We start from the raw sequence: 24,896 nt of genomic DNA on the forward strand, positions 1-24,896 counted from the left end.
TATTTTACATATTGTGCCGTGAGGTGGAGAGAAAATGTTGCTGTTTTAGAGCTCAGTAATTCTGGAAAGATGAGACAATCTTAACATTTTCCACAAAAATATGGACAACATTTTAAATATATATTTTGATAGACCAAAGTATCAGCCTCCTAATTATACTTTTTTTAAATCGTAAAGTGCAACTAACTGGATTTATGTCAACTCTGCCAGACACCATAATGCATTTCATTTTTACAATTATTCTCCAACAAGTGTTTAAAGGCCTTTGCTGTTTAATTTGAACCAATCTGTAGTACAAATCTCAAAACTTATTTTTGTTTTGGTTTATAGCACTATTAAGAGCTCCAGCATTTTTTTCTAGATTTTTTTCTAGAAATACTTCCATTGTTTAAACATATGTAGCAGAACAGAGGTCTTGTGGCACTACATGTAATGAGGACATGAATAAGGGTGTAGTTGACCCTGATGAGAGCTGTTTGGGGGAGGGGGGTCCTTGCGGAGGCTGCGGGTGTGTGTGCCAGTGAGCCAGTGAGGCACACATGGAGGCAGGGATACAGGCAGGTGCATCCCCCAACCCACCCACGCACACAGACAGACATATACATCAAGGCACACAGACACACACATCCTACATCTAAACCCCTACCCCTTGCACATACTCCACTGTAGCTACACAGACAGTATCTACTGCCCTACTCCCCACCACCACCCCTAACGCCCCATCTCACCTCGAAGCCGGCCGGCCCCTGTCCCTCCAGGTTGGGCAGTGCCCCTGTGTTCCCCAGGAAGCCAAACATCTGGTCCACCATGTCTGAGTGGTCCACCGGCTGCTCCCTCTCCCGCTCCACCTGTTGGGTTGAGGTTGAGTTATAGGCACAGAGTACAAACAGGACAACATCAAACATATACAGTGGGGCAAAAAAGTATTTAGTCAGCCACCAATTGTGCATGTTCTCCCACTTAAAAAGATGAGAGAGGCCTGTAATTTTCATCATAGGTACACTTCAACTATGACAGACGAAATGAGATCCAGAAAATCACATTGTAGGATTTTTTATGAATTTATTTGCAAATTATGGTGTAAAATAAGTATTTGGTCACCTACAAGCAAGCAAGATTTCTGGCTCTCACAGACCTGTAACTTATTCTTTAAGAGGCTCCTCTGTCCTCCACTTGTTACCTGTATTAATGGCACCTGTTTGAACTTGTTATCAGTATAAAATACACCTGTCCACAACCTCAAACATTCACACTCCAAACTCCACTATGGCCAAGACCAAAGAGCTGTCAAAGGACACCAGAAACAAAATTGTAGACCTGCACCAGGCTGGGAAGACTGAATCTGCAATAGGTAAGCAGCTTGGTTTGAAGAAATCAACTGTGGGAGCAATTATTAGGAAATGGAAGACATACAAGACCACTGATAATCTCCCTCGATCTGGGGCTCCACGCAAGATCTCACCCCGTGGGGTCAAAATGATCACAAGAACGGTGAGCAAAAATCCCAGAACCACACGGGGGGACCTAGTGAATGACCTGCAGAGAGCTGCGACCAAAGTAACAAAGCCTACCATCAGTAACACACTACGCCGCCAGGGACTCAAATCCTGCAGTGCCAGACGTGTCCCCCTGCTTAAGCCAGTACATGTCCAGGCCTGTCTGAAGTTTGCTAGAGAGCATTTGGATGATCCAGAAGAAGATTGGGAGAATGTCATATGGTCAGATGAAACCAAAATAGAACTTTTTGGTAAAAACTCATCTCATCGTGTTTGGAGGACAAAGAATGCTGAGTTGCATCCAAAGAACACCATACCTACTGTGAAGCAAGGGGGAGGAAACATCATGCTTTGGGGCTGTTTTTCTGCAAAGGGAACAGGACGACTGATCCGTGTAAAGGAAAGAATGAATGGGGCCATGTATCGTGAGATTTTGAGTGAAAACCTCCTTCCATCAGCAAGGGCATTGAAGATGAAACGTGGCTGGGTCTTTCAGCATGACAATGATCCCAAACACACCGCCCGGGCAACGAAGGAGTGGCTTCGTAAGAAGCATTTCAAGGTCCTGGAGTGGCCTAGCCAGTCTCCAGATCTCAATCCCATAGAAAATCTTTGGAGGGAGTTGAAAGTCTGTGTTGCCCAGCAACAGCTCCAAAACATCCCTGCTTAAAATTGATGTTTTATGTTCAGAAATGCATTGTCTCAAACAAACATCTGGTGAAAGTGTAGAGAGCCACATCAAATTACAGAAATACTCATAATAAACATTGATAAAAGGTACAAGTGTTTTACATGGAAATTTAGATAAACTTCTCCTTAATGCAACCGCAACAAAAACAAGCCATACAGGTACCCGCAGTGTTGTGGAGTCAACAGAAGTCAGAAATAGCATTATAAATATTCACTTACCTTTGATGATCTTTATCAGAATGCACTCACAGGAATCCCAATTCCACAATAAATGTTTGTTTTGTTCGATAAAGTCCATAATTTATGTCCAAATTATGCATGGAAATGTAGATAAACTTCTCCTTAATGCAACCGCTGTGTCAGATTTCAAAAAGGCTTTATGGCAAAAGCATACATTGAGATTATGTTAGGTCAGCACCTAGCCACAGAAAAACAGACAGCCATTTTCCAAAGAAGGAGAGGTGTCACAAAAGTCAGAAATAGTATTATAAATATTCACTTACCTTTGATGATCTTCATCAGAATGCACTCCCAGGAATCCCAGTTCCACAATAAATGTTTATTTTGTTCGATAAAGTCCATCATTTATGTCCAAATACCTCCTTTTTGTTGGCGCATTTAGTTCACAAATCCAAACTCACGAGGTGCGGGCAAATCCAGGCGGAAGTTCAGACGAAAAGTCCAAAAAGTTATTTTACAGTTCGTAGAAACATTTCAAACGATGTATATAATCAATCTTTAGGATGTTTTTATCATAAATCTTCAATGTTTCAACCAGACAATTCCTTTGTCTTTAGAAATGTAATGGAACGCAGCTAACTCTCACAGGTTAGCTGACAGAGCTCATGGCACTCTGCCAGACACCTGGTTGAAACAGCTCTCATTCTTCCCCCCTTCACAGTAGAAGCCTCAAACAAGGTTCTAAAGACTGTTGACATTTAGTGGAAGCCTTAGGAAGTGCAATAAGACCCCATATGCAATGACTTGAAAACTACAAACCTCAGATTTCCCACTTCCTGGTTGGATTTTTTCTCTGGTTTTTGCCTGCCATATGAGTTCTGTTATACTCACAGACATCCTTCAAACAATTTTAGAAACTTCAGAGTATCCTCTATCCAAATATACTAATTAAATGCATATTCTAGCTTTTGAGCCTGAGTAGCAGGCAGTTTACTCTAGGCATCTAATTATCCAAACTACTCAATACTGCACCCCAGTCCCAAATAAATTAATAGGCTATTTTAGCTTGTGAGCTCTACTTCTGGTTGAAATCTTTCAAAACCTCCACATAACCTCTTTATGGAACAAATCATAACTTACATTTAAGTCAAATTTGTGACTTAACATCAATTCATGACTAAGTGAAAATTTGACTAAAGTGGAAGTTAAGATTTGCCCCTAAGTAAACCATTAGGTGCTTCAGGAACCTGTTCCACCATCTCCTTCTTTCGTCGTGTCTCCTCCCGTGCCTCCTTCTCCCTCTCCTCCTCCTGACGGGTCAGCTCGGCCAGGCGCTCCTTGTGACTCCTCTCGGCCTCGGCCCTCGCCCGTCGCACCGTCATCTGGTTCCTCAGGCGCTCCTCCTCGACCAGACGCTGGCCTTCTGCCTTTTGGCGCCGCCGGTTCTAAGAAATGGGGGAGAGAGTTGTTTAATCACTTACAAATTCTCATAAATGTTCTTCAATGTTACTAGAAGCTGGTAAGACAAGGTATTGCTCACCTGAGGGAGAGTACCTTATGATAAGCTGTAGACCACCCTATCTACCTAGAGAATTATCATCTATATTATCCGTAGCCGTCTATTTACCACCACAAACCGATGCTGGCACTAACGCCACACTCAACCAACTATATAAGGCCATAAGCAAACAAGAAAAGGCTTATCCAGAAGTGGCGCTCCTAGTGGCCGGGGACTTTAATGCAGGCAAACTTAAATAAGTTTTACCAAATTTTTACCAGCATGTCACATGTGCAACCAGAGGGGAAAAAAACTCTAGACCACCTTCACTCCACACACAGAGATGTATACAAAGCTCTCCTCCGACCTCCATTTGGCAAATCTGACCATAATTATATTCTCCTGATTCCTGCTTACAATCAAAAACTAAAGCAGGAAGTACCAGAGACTCGCTCAATACGGAAGTGGTCAGATGACACGGATGCTACGCTACAGAACTGTTTTGCTAGCACAAACTGGAATATGTTCCGGGATTCATCCAATGGCATTGAGGAGAATAGTCATCAGCTTCATCAATAAGGGCATCGACGATGTCGCCTCCCCAGTGACTGTATGTACATATCCAAACCAGAAGCCATGGATTACATGCAACATCCACATCGAGCTAAAGGCTAGAACTGTCGCTTTCAAGGAGCGGGACACTAATCCGGATGCTTAGAAGAAATCCCGCTATGCCCTCAGACGAACCATCAAACAAGCAAAGCATCAATACAGGATTAAGATTGAATCCTACTACACCGGCTCTGACGCCCGTCGGATGGGGCAGGGCTTGAAAACTATTACGGACTACAAAGGGAAACCCAGACGCGAGCTGCCCAGTGACGTGAGCCTACCAGACGAGCGAAATGCCTTTTACGCTCGCTTCGAGGCAAGCAACACCGAAGCATGCACGAGAGCACCAGCTGTTCTGGGTGACTGTGTGGTAACGCTCTCGGTAGCCGATGTGAGCAAGACCTTTAAACAGGTCAACATTCTTAAAGCTGCAGGGCCAGACGGATTGCATACCGCCCCAAAAGATCCACAGATGACGCAATCTCAATCGCACTCCACAATGCCCTTTCCCATCTGGAAAAAAGGAACACCTATGTGAGAATGTTGTTCATTGACTACAGCTCAGCGTTCAACACCATAGTGCCCACGAAGTGCATCACTAAGCAAAGGACCCTGGGACTAAACACCTCCCTCCGCAACTGGATCCTGAACTTCCTGACGGGTCGCCCCCAGGTGTTAAGGGTAGGCAACAACACGTCTGCCACGCTGATCTTCAACACTGGGGCCCCTCATGGGTTTGTACTTAGTCCCTTCCTGTACTCCCTGTTCACCCACGACTGCGTGGCCAAACACGACTCCAACACCATCATTAAGTTTGCTGACGACACAACAGTGGTTGGTCTGATCACCGACAACGATGAGACAGCCTAAAGAGAGGATGTCAGAGAACTGGCAGTCTGGTGCCAGGACAACAACCTCTCCCTCAATGTGAGCAAGACAAAGGAGCTGATCGTGGACTACAGGAAAGAGTGGGCCGAGAGCAGCGGGTCGAGAGTTTCAAGTTCCTTGGTGTCTACATCACCAGCAAACCATCATGGTCCAAACAAACCAAGACACTCGTGAAGAGGGCACGACAAAACCCCTCAGGAGACTGAAAACATTTGGCATGGGTCCCCAGACCTTCAAAATGTTATACAGCTGCACCATCGAGAGCATCCTGACCTGTTGCATCACCGCCTGGTATGGCAACTGCTCAGCATCTGACCGTAAGGTCCTGCAGAGGGTAGTGTGTACGGCCCAGTACATCACGTGGGCCAAGCTTCCTGCCATCCAGTACCTATATATAGTACCTTTATAGGCGGAAAGCCCATAAAATTGTCAGAGACTCCAGTCACTCAAGTCATAGACTGTTTTCTCTGCTACCGCACAGCAAGCGGCACCGGGGTGCCAAGTCTAGGACCAAAAGGCTCCTTAACTGCTTCTACCCCCAAGCCATAAGACTGCTGAACAATTAATAAAATGGCCAACGGACTATTTATATTGACACCCCCCCATTTGTTTTGTACACTGCTGCTACTTACTGTTTATCTGTGCAGTCACTCACCCCTACCTACATGTACAAATGACTTCAACTAACCTGTATCCCCGCACACTGACTCTGTACCGGTACCCCCTGTTTATAGCCTCGTTATAGTTATGTTATTTTGTTAATTTTTATTATTTTTTACTTTAGTTTATTTGGTAATATTTTCTTAACTCTTCTTGAACTGCACTGTTGGATAAGGGCTTGTAAGTAAGCATTTCACAGTAAGGTCTACACTTGTTGTATTCAGCACGTGTGACAAATAAAGTTTGATTTGATCAGATTTAAATTGCCTTACTTTAGCCCTGTTGCCTTGCTTAGTGTCTATCTCTGTGTGTATGCATATGCCTATGAGTAGTGTAGCATCTTACCTCTGCCCTGAGTCTCTGGGTAACCCTCCTTGCGATCATGCCCCGGGCGTATGCCTGGATGGTGATCACCGCATGCAGCTGCCTCCAAAAAGACTGCCTCACCATGAAACCACGGCAACGGGCCTGTATTTGAGTGATGCAAGTCCTGGCCAATTGGTAGGCAACAAAGAGTTTTCTTGATCTATAGAGGGCTTGTAGGCGCAGGAAGCCGACCCTCATCTGGAGAGGAGACACCAACAAAACTCTCAAACACCAATATAACATTCTAACAAAAGAACTACACCAATATAACACAACTATAACGTTATAGCAACATAACTACAACCCATAATTCAATAACTGTGGGACGGTCTTTTAAGGTGTGTTCATTAAGGGACTAAATGTCATTCCTGCCCAGGGATATGTCCAAGTGAACCATCCAGGAAATGGACGGTTGTGAAATGTCAGTAATCATGGATATAGAAGAACTCACCACACTGTAGTCCTTCCTGCACCGATAGCCGCGCCACATCTTCTGAATGAGTGTCACTGACCTCCTCACCCTCAGGAAGTTAGTCCTGGAAAATACACAGGGAGAGGGAGGGAGGGAGGGGTGGGGAGAGGTGCATATGGAAACATATTATATAATACTGAAGCTCTCAACCACAACATTTGTGAATTGAAATGTCCAGACAATTCAACGGTAGTATCTGAATTCGATCTATGAGGAACAAGTTAAACGTTGTCCCTAAGTACAATATGGATTAACGAAATAAAGATCGTAACTTAAAGAGGATCCTTCAAGGAATCCCCACCCCACCAACACCACATGTCCCCTTTCCCTCCCTTCTCACCCTCCCTCGTGCCCCTCCTCTTTCCTCTCCCTCTTTCTCTGTCCCTTCCAGCCTCACCCTCCCCTCTACTCCCTCCTTCCTCACCTCGCCTTCATTCCTCGTACAGCCTTTTGGATGAGGATGGCCTTGTCAGTGATGGCCTTGTCCCTGTCTATCTCCAGCTGCATGTCATGGTGGTCCTGAGACGGAGAGGGAGAGCGGTGGGAGGAGGGAGCAAAAGAGAGAGAGAGAGTGCACGGTTTATTTTATCGTAATATGTGTAACAATGTAGGTGAAAATATGATATGTCGATTTGCAATCAATGAAATCTAGTCACCTTAAGAAAGATCTTGGTCTTCCCAATCTCCCAGTCGTCATCTCGTCCAAGAACAGCCTCCACTATCTTCTGACACGTCCCTCTCAGGTCATCCTATGAGAAAACACCAGGGAATGAATGACACCTAAATGAACTAATAGCCATCCTGAAGTAGAGTAACAGAACATAGTAATATAATCGAAAGTGACAGCAGGGTTGTGTTCATTAGGACAGAAAACAGATGTTCTAAAACGTTTTGGAACAGAAAACAAGCGTTTCTTATTGGAAAAGTCCAGGAGGCCCTTGTTTCATTCAGTTTTTTTTTATTGTTTGGTGCCTAATGGACAGGGCCCAGCTCTGCTAACCTGTCTGTTGGCAGGTTTGACTCCGGGCATGAGGACACGGTAGCGGTCTACGAACTCTCCGAAGGTGTATCTGATGGGGTAACCGGCGCGTCTGATACGAATGGTCTCCATCATCCCAGAGTACCTCAGCTGACGCACACACAGCTCCCTGTCAAACAGCTAGATGGACAGACACACAGACAGAGTTAAAGAGAACAGCTGTAAGGGAATGGTAAACGAACATCGTGACACACACACAGGCACGCACGCAATCACACACACAATCGCACGCACACACAGGCAAATACACCCCCACCCACACTCTTTTATACTAGTGTGTTTGTCAGGTTGAACTCACCATGGGTTTCTTGAGCTCGTTGGGTTTGATGCAGCGGACAAAGAAAGGCTGACATACATTGAGGGTTCTCATCAGCAGCTCCAGAGAAAGCTTGAACTGGCTACTCAGAGTAGGGGATCGCTTCCTGGTCTCCATACCCTGGCAACACACACACACACACACACAGAGCAATGTATTTGTAATTTTAACAACCTGACCCTGACACTTTGTTTGCTAATCTGAGGGATGGGGCTGGGAAAATTCAACCACTCTAAAATTATTACATTGCCATGTATCATATTCTTCAAGAATCAATATGTATACCACAAATTGAATGACAATGACAATTGAACAACAGCACACGCAAATTGGCTACCAGTGCGGCAAGGGCCACTGGCTGCTGGTAAGCTTTTTTGACTTGGACATACATTTTTTCCAAAACATGCTAACCTTTGATTTTATTTTTGAACTTTTATTTAACCAGGCAAGTCAGTTAAGAACAAATTATCATTCACAATGACGGCCTACCAAAAGGCAAAAGGACTCCTGCGGGGAAAGGGACTTAAAAATGTAAAATATAGGACAAAACACACATCACGACAAGAGAGACACCACAACACTGCATAAAGAGACACCTAAGATGACAACATAGAATAGCAGCAACACATGACAACAAGGCATGGTAGCAACACCACATGACAACAACATGGTAGCAGCACAAAACATGGTACAAACATTATTGGGCAAAGAAAAGGCAAGAAGGTAGAGACAACAATACATCACGCGAAGCTGCCACAACTGTCAGTAAGAGTGTCCATCATTGAGTCTTTGACTGAAGAGATGTGTGTGCTTTGGGGACCTTTAACAGAATGTGACAGGCAGAACGGGTGTTGTATGTGGAGGATAAGGGCTGCAGTAGGTATCTCAGATAGGGGGAATGAGACCTAAGAGGGTTTTATAAATCAACCAGTGGGTATTGCGATGGGTATACAAAGATGACCAGTTTACAGACGAGTATAGAGTGCAGTGATGTGTCCTATAAGGAGCATTGGTGGCAAATCTGATGGCCGAATGGTAAAGAACATCTAGCCGCTCTAGAGCACCCTTACCTACCAATCTATAAATGATGTCTCCGTAATCTAGCATGGGTAGGATGGTCATCTGAATCAGGGTTAGTTTGGCAGCTGGGGTGAAAGAGGAGTGATTACGATATAGGAAACCAAGTCTAGATTTAACCTTAGCCTGCAGCTTTGATATGTTTTGAAAGAAGGACAGTACACCCTCTAGCCATACTCCCAAGTACTTGTATGAGCTGACTACCTCAAGCTCTAAACCCTCAGAGGGCATTTTTCTTACCAAACCACATGACCTTTGTTTTGGAGGTGTTCAGAACAAGGTTAAGGGCAGAGAAAGCTTGTTGGACACTAAGAGAGCATTTAACAGAAAATATAGGGAGGAGCCCACTTGACTATAAGACTATCATCTGTATATAAATGGATGAGAGAGATTTCTACTGCCTGAGCTATGTTGTTGATGTAAATTGAGAAGCGCGTGTGGCCTAGGGTAATCCCTTGGTTACAGGCAGTGGCTAAGACAGCAGATGTTCTGACTTTATACACTGCACTCTTTGAGATAGGTAGTTAGCAAACCAGGCCAGAGACCCCTCAGAGACACCAATACTCCTTTGCCGGCCCACAAGAATGGAATGGTCTACCGTATCAAAAGCTTTGGTCAAGTCAATAAGAATAGCAGCACAACATTGCTTAGAATCAAGGGCAATGGTGACATCATTTAGGACCTTTAAGGTTGCAGTGACACATCCATAAACTGAGCGGAAACCAGATTTCATACCAGAGAGAGAGAATACTATAGACATCAAGAAAGCCAGTCAGTTGATCATTTATTTGTTTTTCCAACACTTTTGATAAACAGGGCAAAATAAAAATGTGCCTATAACAGTTAAGATCACCTTGATCTTCCCCTTTATATAAAGAATCCACAGTGGCTGCCCTCCAAGCAATAGGAACCTCCCCAGATAGGAGAGACAGGTTGAAAAGGTCAGAGATAGGCTTGACAATGATAGGGGCTGCAACCTTAAAGAAGAAATGATCTAAACCATCTGACCCAGATGTTTTTGGGGTCAAATTTAAGGAGCTCCTTTAGCACCTCTGACTCAGTGACTGCCTGAAGGGAGAAGTGAAAAAGAGGGAGGAGCATCGGGACTAGTCGCATTAGAAGGGGTGGGAGATGAGGAAATGTTGGACGGACATCGACTTCCGGATAGCTTGAGTGCACTCATTTCTCATTTTGCCTGAACGAGAGCCAGTCAGTCTGAGTATGCATGCGCCGAGCTTTTCGCAAAATGGGATTCTTGAGGTGGAGTAACTCTGCCAGATCACGGTCGAACCAGGGACTGAACCTGTTTTTTAATTCTCATTTTCTTAATGGGGGTGTGTTTGTTAACAATACCACTGAAAATATTTTTAAAAAGAAGGTCCAAGCTGATTCTATACCATTTTACAGGGGTCAGTTCATGAAGGACGGCTTGATCTCATTGCCATTATCTGATAAGACAAGACATGCACATTTCGTTTTTTGATAACATATGATGGGGGTCCCTGGGTTGCCGGGTTTAACTGGGACGGGGGTCACTGGGCAAGAAAAGGTTGAAGACCCCTGGTGTAAACTCTAAACACAACTCTAAATCACAGTATTTCTCAAATAGTGGGTTCGGACCCCCTGCTGGGTTGTAGCCAGTTCCTGCAAGGTCGCAGTGACAAATGACGTGGTCAGATTAAAAAAAACATATTTGAGAATCACTGTTTTAATATTAGTACCACTGGGGTGAAGACTGAAAAGAAAGAGGGACAGAAACAGGTTTGAGTTCCAGAGGATGGATGGATGGATAGAGAGGAGTTTTGGGAGAAACACAAGATACACAAGGTGTGTTGGTAGCAGTGAGATCTGGGTTTACCCAGGGATGTGAATAAACCCTGGATGACTGACAGGGTGCGTAGCCATCTTGGTACTCCTCTTCCATAGCAAAAAAAAGTTTTTGGAAGCAATATACAGTGGGGAGAACAAGTATTTGATACACTGCCGATTTTAAAGGTTTCCCTACTTACAAAGCATGTAGAGGTCTGTAATGTTTTATCATAGGTACACTTCAACTGTGAGAGACAGAATCTAAAACAAAAATCCAGAAAATCACATTGTATGATTTTTAAGTAATTAATTTGCATTGTATTGCAAATTAATCAGAAAAGCAGAACTTAATATTTGGAAGTGTACCTATGATACAAATTACAGACCTCTACATGCTTTGTAAGTAGGAAAACCTGTCAAATCGGCAGTGTATCAAATACTTGTTCTCCCCACTGTAAATGCATTTATTAATGTCTACATTCGGTTTTGGCACTTATTCTGTTACAGACACTTTAATGCATATTTTTAAATTATATGCGAGCTAAAAATATATATATATATTTTTTTTGAGGATGACTACTAATGTTACTGTCCCCACTACAACAGAAAAAAGATTTAAATACATGTTATTTTGTTCTTGAAACATTTCATTGAAATGCAATATAATTCCATCCGTTCCAATGGAGGACTGCTATTTCTTGGGAGTGCCAATATGGCCAACCGGTTGCTTCAAAGCCTATCAATGGCCAATGCATAGCATCAGCAATCCAGGGTTTATATACAGAATTGTTTTACCACAGAAGGAATGGCTGTTGTTTACCTTCGGAGAAGGAGTGGTGGGAGGCAGATAGCCACACAGAAACTGGGGTCAGACAGAACAAGAGAGAGAACACAACCAAAATGAGAGAAAGAGATGAAGATAGGCATGGCTAACACCACCGCTCCCCTAATGCTAAGGGACAAAATAGTAGTAGGAATAGTAAAGAAAAGTACGAATTGAGAGTGATCGCTTGGTGACATCATCACTGGGAGACAGAAAACTTCGGACTATAGGTCACAAAAGATGTCATAACCATAGAAAAATAAGTGGGTACACTTTTAAAATGGCTATCGGTTCACCCATTACAGACCTGTTGACTTGAATGGGGAGGCACGTTCTAGTTATTGTATTTATATAGTCTAAACCCTCTCTGGAACTCCACCATCGTGACCTACTCTAAGCCTTTCGTCCTTATGCTTAGTGGACACAGCCTGGTGGAGTGAGTAGGGAAAATACATTCAAGGTGTCATCGTAACATCCTCACTATGTGACCACCAGACACGTCATCTCTCACCATGGTGACGTCAGCCTGGAAGATCTGCTTGATGAACTTGTTCTTGGAGGAGTGGACCAGCTGGATAATGTCAGTGTGGAGGCTGTCACGATTCTTCTCCAGGAAGCCTGAAACACACAGGAGTCAGCCACGTCCAATCCCAAACAAACCCCTAGCCCCGGCCCCTTCACTATGCACTTGTGGAGATATGATAGATGTAAGTCATCAGAGGGCAAGGTGGAGCCATTACCACATTGCTTACACATGGCATATCCTCTCTGATCTTCACAAGTGCCTAGGGTGTAGGGGCTAGGAGTTGATTTGATATGGAGCATATGAACAACTAATAGACTTGCTGGAGTTCGATACCTGGTCTTCTGACCATGAACCTACCTATAGAATCCAACCAAGTCCTACTACATGGAGCATCAGGGACTTTATTATGTGATTGCAATGAATTGGGTTGAGTGTGAAGCCAATGCCTTACAATAGGCCTACCTCTAGTCTCATAGTGGACCACCCCAGCAAAGTGCTGGATGCCAAACTGGGTCTCGTAGGTGTTCTTAGGGGGGTGGTAGTTGGTGTTGAGTTTGTGCTGGGAGTTGAGTTTATACAGCATGGTGGACTCTGTTCCCTGTGAGACACAAACAGAGAAAAAACATTTAGGCTGTGTCTGAAATTATACCCTATTCACTATATGGTCCGCTGTAGCTTAGTTGGTAGAGCATGGCGCTTGCAACGGTGAGATAGTGGGTTCAATTCCCGGGACCACCAGTACATAAATTGTATGCATGCATGACTAAGTTACTTTGGGTAAAAGCAGCTGCTAAATGGCATATACAGTATTATAATAAAGGGGCATAGGATTAGGGTGCTAATTTGGACCAAAAACAATTCTATGGCACTTTTTTAACCCACTCAGGGGCAAAGGCATAGTTGTTGCGCCATGGTATTGGTGTGCAATACGGGGATCCTCTCTGCATGTCTCTTAGATAATTTGTCACAAAAAAACGGTCCCTCGGTACAGAGTTCTAAATAACAAACATTCAGTTCCTCCAACTGTCCATCCCCTCTCACAAAACACAAATATGCATATTGATTTACATAAAATGTTAAATTGCCAAATTGGTACTGTACCTTGGGGAACTTGCTCTCCTCGTCTATGAGAGATATGATGTTCATGGGTTTATTGCCGATCATGTCCAGGGCATCCTGGTTGTCAGTGAACTCGATGTGCTGCCAGTTGATGTCCTCTAGGTTGTACTCCTCCTGCTCCAGCTTGAACACATGCCTCACAAAGAACTGCTGCAGGTTCTCATTGGCAAAGTTTATGCACAGCTGCTCAAAGCTTCAGGGAAGAAGAAACATAGTCGGTTACTCAACAGCCAATCAATTTAGGGGTGTGGCTATCCTTACTTTGATGGTCAAATTTGTCCAGGTGTGTGTGTGTGTGGTTATTTGTGTGTATGTCTGTGATTCTCGCTGGCAAAATGTATGGACAGCTGCTCAAATCAACAGGGAAGAAATGCAGCGAGAGCCAGTCCCTAGACAGCCGTTAGAGTATAAAGCCCTTCAGTGAGCATGTCAACCGCACAAATCAACGAAAGAGGCTGTCTCTATTGTCTGACTTTAGTCGGGCACATACCATTGTCATCCAATTTTCCAATAGAGAATGGAAATCATAACAATTATGTAATTTCATGTTCCACATACAACGTCCCCTAAACAGAAAACAAAGCTTTTAGACCTTTGAATTTGAACCAAATGGCTACAACATCCCCAAAGCTTGGGTCAGTCAGAGGACTCACCTGTTGACAATGAAGTTCTCGAAGCCAAAGATGTCGAGCAGGCCAATGGACCTCCTTATGATCTTACTCTCACAGGACGGAGGTCTGAAGATGGCCGCGTTGATCTTGTCCACAATCCACACAAACAGCCTCCCATAGATACCCTGGGACAGGAGGGACAACGTTCATTTACACCATGAGTGGGTGTCGTAGATGCTCTCGGAGGAACAGTTTTCATTAGACAGAAGGGACCTTCTGTGAGGAATCCGATTTAGGAGTGTGTGTGTGTGTCCTCACTTTGATAATAAAAGGTGTCCGTGTTCACACGCATGTATGTATGTATGTATGTATGTGAGGGTCCTGACCTTGACGAAGGCGTCCCTGACATCCAGGCCCTGTTCCATGCTGAGGGGGGTGGACACATTTTCGCCCCGGGTGATCAGGGTACGAGTGGTTAGACATGACATCACGTCCTTAATGTCCACCTCAACAACAACACAACAACATACTGTAGTAGAGTACAACAACAACACAATACACAAACACCATACAGTCTACAGTACAAGCCCAACATAGAGATCATGTACAGGTAAGAATCTACTACCCACCTCCATCAGAGATGCGGCAGTGGACAGGTCTGGAGATCGCACTACCACGCAGGCATCCAGGTTGTCATAGCAACGGGCTGTTGGAGTGTATGTGTTATAAAGGAGGATGAAAGGGGGAAAGCAAGTCAATTAGCCAAGAAATTTTGCCAAGTGCATTTATAACTTCTAACTCAATAGCTAACGTGTAGTCAGGTGCCAGTTTAGGAAGACTACCCCTCAATAAACCTCTCGCAAAATTCACTAGGTGAGAACAAGACAGGGCTTAACAACTAACACAAACATTTCAATGACTCTTTGGCATCACTTCTCTAGCTAGACACTGTACTATCAATGTCAGGGATTGGCAACTGGCGGCCCCCGGACGCCTTCAGATCCATTAAAAAAACAAGAATTAGTCGGGGTCTCAACTTACTGTTTCAAGTTAGAATAGTAAAATACACTAGGTGCAATTTCAACATTTTCTCTACACAACATGGCAAAATCTGTAGAATTGCAGGAAATTAGCTGTAAAACAGAAAACGTTCCTCTCTGCCCCATGGCAAAATGTGTAGAATGGAACGAAATTAACTCTAAAAGTTGAGGTGTACACACGTAGGTACGCAGATCAACTGAGTTCACATTTTTTGTGGCTCCCACCCACATCAAAGGCCCTTCCCTGATCTATGTAGTGTGTGTTCATGCCAGTGTTGGTTACTCAGCGGTAATATCGCCTCACTGTTTGCTTCTCCCACAAGTAATCATCAATAACACTTTTAGGTATATATTTTTTAAATCACTTGTGGGCAGGGCTCCAAATTAACATTTGTAATTGGTGGCACTGGCGCTCCCAAGTATAAAAAGCTAGGATCACCATATCAAATATATGAGCACAAGAAAATGAGATTTTTGGAATTCATTGAGATACAGCATATTTTGGGCCTAAATTAATTATTGCTACTTTTGAAGCACATGCTGTGCTCTAGAACCTAATATGTAACACTATAAATACATTAGCTTATTATAAAAGTAAAAATGTTGATACGAATACCTGTCATTGAAATTACAAAGTAATTTGTGGAATATTAGGTTTTTACATTGTGTAAAAACACAATTTTCCTATTGAGATGCATTACATTTAAAATTGTACACTGTCTCTTTAAAAACGTCAGGTTTGTGATGACAATATACAAGAGATCTGTCATTCATTCATTGCTATGATCGTTGATCTCCTGATTGTTTTCATAATTGCACAACGCCCCCAAAATAAAACTCCTGGCCTAACAAGCAAAATATTTTGTTGCATATGCGACCAAATTAGTCACACTTTAGGGTCCTGCTTGTGGGAGCAGCAAACAGTGCATGAACATAATCCTTTTTTCCCCTACAGTTGGTCTTCTCTGTCTAGCTCCTGTGCCAAATTAAAAGTCATTGTATTGTGCAACAACACTCTCTTTACAAAATGGCCGCCTCAGCTCACCCTCGTAACGCAATTTGCCCATGTGCAGGATGGCCGCCAGTAGTTTGGATATCTCCCAGTTCTCTGTCTCTGTGAACATCAGCACCTTCATGGCCGACAGGATGCTTGAGTACTCCTTCAGGTCGTCACGGCTGTCACACTTCGTACAGTTCCCCTGGATAGGGACAGACACATAAGCATAGGGCTGTTGCGGTGACCATTTTACTGCCACAATAGCAGTCACGACTCCAGTAAAATTCCACACGACCGTTGAGTCAGGTAATCTCCTCGTATGCACTCTGGACATGCTTGGTGGTGCCCAACTCGCTTAACGACCATCAGGTCGCTAAAGGCCTGGTACTCGGGGCTCAATTGTCACTAACCACTCTGATATCAATGCAAATGCAATCGAAAATCACATCCAACACTTAGCATCACCTCACTGTAATTGACCAATTTGAAAAAGAAGTTCAACAGCAGGTTGAAACTGCGTGGAAAACATGGTCGTTGTGGATGTCGTTTCAAAGCCTAACACAATGAAATGGACAGCGCTTTCTAAGGTAACGATAATTAATTCAAAACACACATATGAATATTAGGGCTTATACATATGCATAGGCCTATATACTGTATGAGCCCAAGCCTGAAAAAAACTGAATTAATATAATGATTGTGTAGTTATACAATACAAAACCTACCGCATGTATAAAAATAATACATTAAATAATACATTAAATAAATAACATAAATATATGTTTCTTTAGACCTTAAATAATGGATTGGTTGTGATGGTGTATATTAAATGGATTTATCAGATGTGTTTAAATGTAGATGTTTCAAAGGACTGCATCAGCAGCTTGTATTTGTGGAGGCCTGGAGATGCTAAACAGGATTATGTTAATTAGGGTAAATTACCTTGAGACCAGCAGTCGTTTGCATGACAATAACCGGCTGACAAAATGTCATGACCACCACAGCCCTAGATGCACACAAACTTGCGTACACACAGAGTGTATACACATGTACACTGGGAGTTATAGACATGCACACAGGACCTCGATACAGTACCAGGAGGTGTCAGAGGAAGGCCCTAAACATTGTCAAAGGCTCCAGCCACCCAAGTCATAGATTGTTCTCTCTACTACTGCATGGCAAGCTGTACCTGAGCGCTAAGTCCCTCAAGCAATAAGACAGTTAACCAAATAGGTACCCGGACTATCTACATTGACCCTTTTTGCTCTTTTTGACTCCATGCACACGCTGGACTCTAACCACACATTCACACATAGTTACACTGACACTCCAACACACACACACAGCACATACACGCAGGCACACATTCGCCACACACATACTGGCACACTTCCACACTCATCACATACGCTGCTGCTACTGATGATTATCTATCCTGTTGCCTAGTCACATGACCCCTACCTATATGTACATATCTACCTCAATTTCCTCTTCCCCCTGCACATAGACCCAGTACTGTTACCCCATGTATATAGCCAAGCTATCATTGCTCATTGTGTATTTTTTCCTCATATTACAATTTTTTTTCTATATCTTTTTTTATATTATCATTTTCCCTATTCTGCATTGTTTGGAAGGGCCCGTATGTAAGCATTTCATTGTTCATCTACACCTGTTTTTTTTAAAGAATGTGACAATTAAAACTTGATTTGACACACACACACACACACACACACAACGATGTGTGCACGCACATACTGTAGCACACGCACGCTCACACACGCGCTCACACACACGCTCACACACCCACTACTCACCATGGTGAGGTAGGGGTAGTCAGTGGCGAGTCCCAGGCCAAGCTTTTTCTTCAGCTCTGGGGACATGCCCCGCAGCATACAGTAGAAAATATGGTAGTTCCTCTCATCCGCAGCCTGTGGGAAAAGTAACAGCAGGGTCATGTTCATTGGGTACAAAGTTGAAGAAAATGGAAATCTGTCTGCAAACTTGAGACGTCTCCATTATGTACTGTTATATTCTGGCCCCTATATATCCCCTCCCCCTGGACCCATACCTGTCTGCAGACTCTGGACTTCTCCAGAAGGTACTGTTCTATCTTGGCCCCCTCGATGGCCCCTCTCTTGTTAAAGTGAATGTCGATGTATTTCCCAAAGCGACTGGAGTTGTCGTTCCGAATAGTCTTAGCGTTCCCGAATGCTGCATGGATGAAAGAATAAAGGTTTGAGTTAGCGTACCAGATGCAGTTCAGTGAACCATGCTCGCGTGATAAATAACCTTGCCTGAGACCCTGAAGACTTGTGTTGGCGGGACCCCAAGCGAATGCCTAGGGCTTTAGCACACAGTGCTAACAGTATTGTGGCATGCAGTATACCCGGGTTTCGAACCCTGGTCAGTCACATTAGCTAAGAGAGATATAGACTGGATGTATACTGTAGGGCGATGCATCCTTTTCCCAGTCCACATGTAGAGTACCCAGATAGAAACTTTAGAAGGTGCAAATGGGACATTAGACCTGGATAAGAGGCCCAGTTGTTGTGTTAATTCTGGGTCACACTAGATGTCATAGAAAGGTGAATTAATGCCCTGCGTGGCTTAAGCTGTACACCAAACTGTAGGATCACTACTCATGGACTGGAAGGTGTTTACTTCACCCCTGTACTAGTTCCAGGGGAAGGCACGCACATCCTACCTCTGTCTAGCTGTCTTTGAAGAACGCATTCCAAGTTCAGCTTTTCCTACACAGCTTCTGTGATTCTAGCCTTGTTACAAACTATAAACAAACCCTAAAACTGCCTCTGGGGCAGTTTGGAGCGAGTGTATCTCTACATTCTACACAACATTTACCTTGTCATGTAGCACTAGGACAAGTTGGCCTAGGCAGAGACAGACAGCAAGCACCCTAGCTATTAAATGTCAGTGCATGTAGTGAGTCTCACGGAATTCAATAGAACACTAGAATGGACATTGTCATCCAAGAAAGACAACTACAAGACAGCAATCTTGGTCTGTTTTTTCTCTCTCAATTCGACTGGTTTGTAATTTGACCAAGATGGCTGCCATTAATAGCCCATTCTAGTGTCTCATCTCTATGTTGAGTCTGACCTTCCAGTATGGGGTTGGCCTCCAGGACCTGTTGCTCTATCCAGGAGTGTTGTCCACTGATTGCTGCCAGGAACTGCAGGATCAACTTGGTGCTCTCTGTCTTACCGGCCCCAGACTCACCACTGAGGAACACAGGAGGAGATACAATATTTTTCTGTACAGAGGCAGACAAGCAGACAGACAGGCAAACACCCATGCAGGCACGCAGGTGCTCGCGCGCGCGCGCACACACACACACACACACACACACACACACACACACACACACACACACACACACACACACACACACACACACACACACACACACACACACACACACACACACACACACACACACACACACAGAAACTCAAACACACATACACTTAAATAGAGGAACACAACACACACACATCAATACAATACACTAACCTGATGATACAGCACTGGTCCTTGTTGTTCCTTTGCATGTTGAAGTAGCAGTTGTCTGCAATGGCAAAGATGTGAGGTGGCATCTCCCCAATCTTCTTATTGGTGTACAGGCGGATATGGTCCGGTGTGTAGATGGGCAGCAGCTGGTAAGGGTTTACTGCCACCAGAATTGACCCTGTGTAAGTCTGCAGGCAAAGGTCAAAGTCAAAATGTGAAATGGTCAAGGGTCATGCCAAGATCAGGGCAACGATGTCATCCGTGAGGCTTTAGTGATCGCTTGATTTGTTGCTAGTGATAGTACGATTTGTTGCTAGCGATGCCATGATTTATCGCTTTCTTTCACTGTGATTGTGATTAGGGTAGTCACTAGGATTTTGATCACTGAGATAGTGTGTTGTAAGCCTGATGACAACTGATCGTTAAATTAGAGCTACAAAATCATTGGAAGTTAAGTTCTTGAACTGAATTTAGGCTGAAAATCACCTTAATGTGCATAATGTAGACATAATAATCAGTCATAATAGCCCATGATTTGTTGCACCTCCAAGCCCAGGCCAAAGCTCTGTTGCGTTCTAAAGGCCCTAAAGGCTCATGTGTGTTTGACATTTACGCTTCAGTGGTCAAAGCACACTTAACAAGCTGGATCAAAGGTTAAGCCTGAAGCAGAGGCCAGCCTTCAGCCCAGCAGAGATTATAGCCATTCATTGATGCTAGCAGAAGTGCTATGTTGCTTAAATAAAAAAAAAAGTTTTCTGTAGTTTGTACTTACCCTTCCCCCACAATTTGTCTATGTAGAGAAATAGGGAGGGAGATGAAGAGGAAGAGTGAGAGGAAAGAACCATAATAGTTGATGAGGGACCGACTGGGACACACACACAGGGGCTGGGTCTCAATAATCTATAACAGCTTCCTTAAAAACCTCTTGGAACTAGGGGGCACTATTTTCATTTTTGGAAAAATAACGTTCCCAAAGTAAACGGGCTATTTTGTCAGGACAAGATGCTAGAATATGCATATAATTGCTTAGGACAGCTTAGGATAGAAAACACTCTAAAGTTTCCAAAACTGTAAAAATATTGTCTGTGAGTATAACAGAACTGATATTGCAAGCGAAAGCCTGAGAAAAATCCAATCAGGAAGGGACTCTTATTTAGAAAGCTCTGCGTTCCTATGCGTCCCTATTGAGCAGTGAATGGGATATCAACCAGATTCCTTTATGGCTTCCCTAATGTGTCTAGTGTCACAATACATAGTTTCAGGCTTTTATTTTGAAAAATGAGCGTGAACGACAACATTGCGTCAGTGGTCAGCTGGAGGCTCTCAGAGTGATTTGTGCGTAATAGACAAATGTGACCATTGTTTCTCTCTTTCCTACTAAGAAGCCACCTGTACCGGTTGATATATTAGCGAATAGATATTTGAAAAACACCTTGAGGATTGATTATAAAAAACGTTTGCCATGTTTCTGGGAATATTATGGATCTAATTTTGAATATTTTTTCGGCGTTGTCGTGACCGCAGTTTCCGGTGGATTTCTCAACCAAACGTGAAGTACAAACGGAGGTATTTCGGCTATAAAAATAATCTTTATGGGACAAAATGAACATTTGCTGTCTAACCGGGAGTCTCGTGAGTGAAAACATCCAAAGCTCATCAAAGGTAAACGATTTAATTTGATTGCTTTTCTGATTTTCGTGACCAAGCTGCCTGCTGCTAGCTAGGCATAATGCTATGCTAGGCTATCGATAAACTTACACAAATGCTTGTCTTGCTTTGGCTGTAAAGCATAATTTCAGGGTGATTAACAAAAGGCTAAGCTGTGTTTCAATATATTTCACTTGTGATTTCATGAATATTCATATTTTCTAGTAATGTTTTGTGTCCGTTGCGTTATGCTAATTAGTGTCAGTTCATGACAATTCTCCCGGATCCGGGAGAGGGAGTTCCAAGAACCCCCAGTACCACAATGGACTGGACACGTTTTCATCATGTGTCCTGCCAGAGCAGTGATACTGGAGGAAAGAACATGAGGAGAGGAAATTGTTTCAAACTGTTGAGACACAACCAGGTAGGTAAGCTAAGGAACCAGTGGGGGGTTGTGGCCAGGGGAAGAGTGGAAGAACATAACCAATATGCTAGCATAACCATTTAAGAAAGTAAGTCAAATAACCAAGCAGACAAATCCTATAACAGTTTAACATACATCAACAACATGAGCTACACGTCACTAAACAAGGTCACTATGTTTTATAGAATACGTTCTATACCACACTTCCTTGTTGTTTGAAGGACTCATACAATATAAAATGGTGGTCCTGTAGTGGTACCAAAAGCGAGCAGACAGTGTTGCAGGGGTGACTCACATAGATGACACACTCGTTGTAGCGTATGAGCAGATTGCGCAGGATCCCGGCCTCGTTGAGGTCCCCCAGGCGGATCATGTCCTCCACCCCGTGGATGGAAGTGGGATGCATGGGCTTAATGTTGGTGGCATTCTGGGGCAAGATCCAGTGCTCCTGATGGGGGAACAGTCACAGCCATTGAGGAACTATGGTGTCATAGGCTACTGTGTGTCTATATCAGTTTGTTAGATCAAGTAAAGACCCTGTTGAATCCTTCCTTCATTGGAGTAATCACTGATATAACATGACTGGATAGGTGTAAGCAAGCTTTCCATGGCATTACTTTCAATTTTGTCGTGGTATGATAATTTCAAGGAAAGGAGGAATGAGATGTATTTCAGGAGTATTCGAACAAGGCCAAAGTCTTGTTTCATCAACGTCGCGTCAATGTTTTGTCAAAGTATTGTCACCGTCTTGTAACGTCTTGTCAATGTCTCATCATGTCTTGTCATTGTCAACTTTTGTGTGGACTCACCCTCCCCTCGTCGTCCAGAACCTGGATCTGTCCCGAGTCACAGAGCTTGACCACAGCTCCCACCGGAACGACGAACTCCCGGCCTGTCTTGAGGTCCAACCAGACATAGTCTCCCTGGAACGCAACCACAAATACAACCAGTGATCAGGAAGGAATTCTCAGAAAACTCATTCAGCAATTGAATCTGCTAGATCTTTTCGAGAGCTGCAGTCCCACACAGTCCCATACAGAGATTTGTTTTACGAGCCCCCTAACCAACAATGCAGCTTAAAAAAAAATATGGATAAGAATAAGAAATAGTAGTAACAAGTAATTAAAGAGCAGCAGTAAAATAACAATAGTGAGACTATATACAGGGGGGGTACCGGTACAGAGTCAATGCACCTCATAATCCCTCCTGACACAATATTATTTTTATTACATCAAAGCTATTTTCTGTGCACTTCCTAAAATAACCAAGGCATTCAATCCAAATAAAATAAAGTATGTTTTAGTCTTGCGTATTGTTCTGCATGAAATACGTTGGCTAATTTGAAGACTGCCAATTTCCAATAAGGGAAATTAGGTTGATGTAGGCTTAGCCTCGTCCAAATGCAGACTTTATAGGAAGTGATGTAACATATCACTTGTTGCTAGGAGGAGGTGGGGCTGTTTCGAGAAGGTTTGAATATTTTGAAAATGCATCCTTCCCTCCTTCAGTCCTTATTATCACAACTCTAAATTATGATTGGTGAAAGCAAGGCCTATGCCACAAACCTCCCATGCCAAATCAGTGATTACTTCAATGTTTGGGAGGCACAGTAAACAGATAAACAGAACCATATAAGAGGGCTAGGTTGAGCAGCCTACTATAAATCCCTGCTGTCGATCAAGGTGAGATTAGGAAATCAGCCCCAGTCAGAGAATGGGTTTGGTCACATTTTAGTGTTAAGCTGCCATGTTGTTTTTATTGTCCCCCACATTGAAATCGAAGAGGGGACTGTGGATCTGTCTCCCTCCGTTAGTACGTTAGTGACATATGGTATCTCAGACAGCACCGGCCTGATTTTGACAAAACTTGGGCGAATGATACCATAGAGATCTGACATTTACAAAATAACCCTGATTGGCCCAAGGCGGGAGCTATAGTAATTAACAGAAATGTGTTAGTCACACGCAATATCTCAATTGGGCCAAGGAGGCATTGTGGGTGGGTGACGACTTTATTTACTGTTGTTCTGTTTTAACTTGCTGGACACACACTGACCGTGCTGTTATTCCATCTCTCACAAACCACCCAACCACGTGTAGATCCAATGAACCGGAAAACAACAACACATTTAGTACCAAATCAATCAAGAAAGCACCATTCATTTTGTCAAAAATATTGGTTTTGCTCTACACCAAAACATGTCTATACTCGTATTGAGTCAAGTTTTTTTTCTATCATTGCAAACAAAGTTTCATGGAGTAAATGAAACCAAATGTGCATTGGTTTAAGAATTACTTTGACTCCCCAAACCCTGGTTACCAGCTTTGCTAGAAAAAGATGCCGTTAGCACTAAAAAAAACATAAAATATTGCATTGCAAAAGCAAATTGAGGTGAAACGTCCCATGTCACCATCCCTCTGTCTGGACATCACAGATGTCTTACTGAGGGCATGAGATGCATGATTCATGGCTAGGCTCTTGACATTGAGGTAGCCTACTCGGGATAGTTCAGAGATTTGACATATTTTAATATTTGTATCCTTACCTTGAAAGCAGTCTATGGACAACAAGTGACAGCAATCCACACTTTATTTTTGTTCAACTTTATTTTTGTCAAACAAAAAATGTAATCAATGAACTATCCCTTTAAAAAACCTGGATAAAGTGATGTTTAAAGTTCCACAAACCCTGTCTGACTAATGATGGGAGACTGAGGGTGCCTGTTAGCTCATGCTATGTTTGGTATTTTAACGTGTCACAACAGATATCACTGTGTCCTCTGGTGGGCCAGCTGATAACACAACATAGCCCCTATCCTTTTAGCATTTAAATGAAGTCTCACCTGCAAAGGTCGTCCACAGGGTGGGTGTGTGTGTGTGTGTGTGAGTGTGCGTGTGTTTGAAAGAGAGAACGAGTGAGAAATAAGGAATTCTACTCTGTACCTGTTGCAGAATGACCATGGTTCAGCTTCCGGTTTATTCCAGGACATTAGAAGTCACCATGTGAGGCTCCTGGAATAGAAGGGAAAAGATTATAGACATGCATATCAGACCTACAGGACATATGCACACGTAG

The 24,896-nt window shown here is 43.3% G+C and overlaps 1 protein-coding gene across 2 annotated transcripts in view; it reads right to left on the bottom strand.

Annotated features, from left to right (window-relative positions):
- Positions 1–22,269, bottom strand: part of LOC110537668 (unconventional myosin-VIIa) — a 60,636-nt gene extending 38,367 nt beyond the window's left edge. The window contains exons 1-21 of one of the 2 annotated variants that reach the window (XM_090192566.1): positions 22,117–22,269; positions 20,523–20,540; positions 19,754–19,938; positions 19,340–19,461; positions 18,291–18,433; positions 18,037–18,150; positions 16,268–16,421; positions 14,812–14,888; positions 14,569–14,688; positions 14,225–14,367; positions 13,554–13,764; positions 12,915–13,050; positions 12,438–12,544; positions 8,200–8,337; positions 7,863–8,021; positions 7,519–7,611; positions 7,287–7,381; positions 6,842–6,926; positions 6,370–6,588; positions 3,614–3,811; positions 729–848 (exon numbers count right to left, since the gene is read on the bottom strand). In XM_090192566.1, the coding sequence (XP_090048692.1) occupies positions 729–848; positions 3,614–3,811; positions 6,370–6,588; positions 6,842–6,926; positions 7,287–7,381; positions 7,519–7,611; positions 7,863–8,021; positions 8,200–8,337; positions 12,438–12,544; positions 12,915–13,050; positions 13,554–13,764; positions 14,225–14,367; positions 14,569–14,688; positions 14,812–14,888; positions 16,268–16,421; positions 18,037–18,150; positions 18,291–18,433; positions 19,340–19,461; positions 19,754–19,938; positions 20,523–20,540; positions 22,117–22,227 (2,748 nt within the window). In that variant the 5' untranslated portion in view covers positions 22,228–22,269. The remainder of the gene's footprint in view (positions 1–728; positions 849–3,613; positions 3,812–6,369; positions 6,589–6,841; positions 6,927–7,286; positions 7,382–7,518; positions 7,612–7,862; positions 8,022–8,199; positions 8,338–12,437; positions 12,545–12,914; positions 13,051–13,553; positions 13,765–14,224; positions 14,368–14,568; positions 14,689–14,811; positions 14,889–16,267; positions 16,422–18,036; positions 18,151–18,290; positions 18,434–19,339; positions 19,462–19,753; positions 19,939–20,522; positions 20,541–22,116) is intronic. The other variant, XM_090192565.1, reaches the window with a different exon arrangement.
- Positions 22,270–24,896: the final 2,627 nt, after the last annotated feature.

This window comes from Oncorhynchus mykiss, chromosome 12 (assembly GCF_057628025.1).
Source record: "Oncorhynchus mykiss isolate SJ-2025 chromosome 12, ASM5762802v1, whole genome shotgun sequence".
In the NCBI taxonomy this organism is placed as follows: domain Eukaryota; kingdom Metazoa; phylum Chordata; class Actinopteri; order Salmoniformes; family Salmonidae; genus Oncorhynchus; species Oncorhynchus mykiss.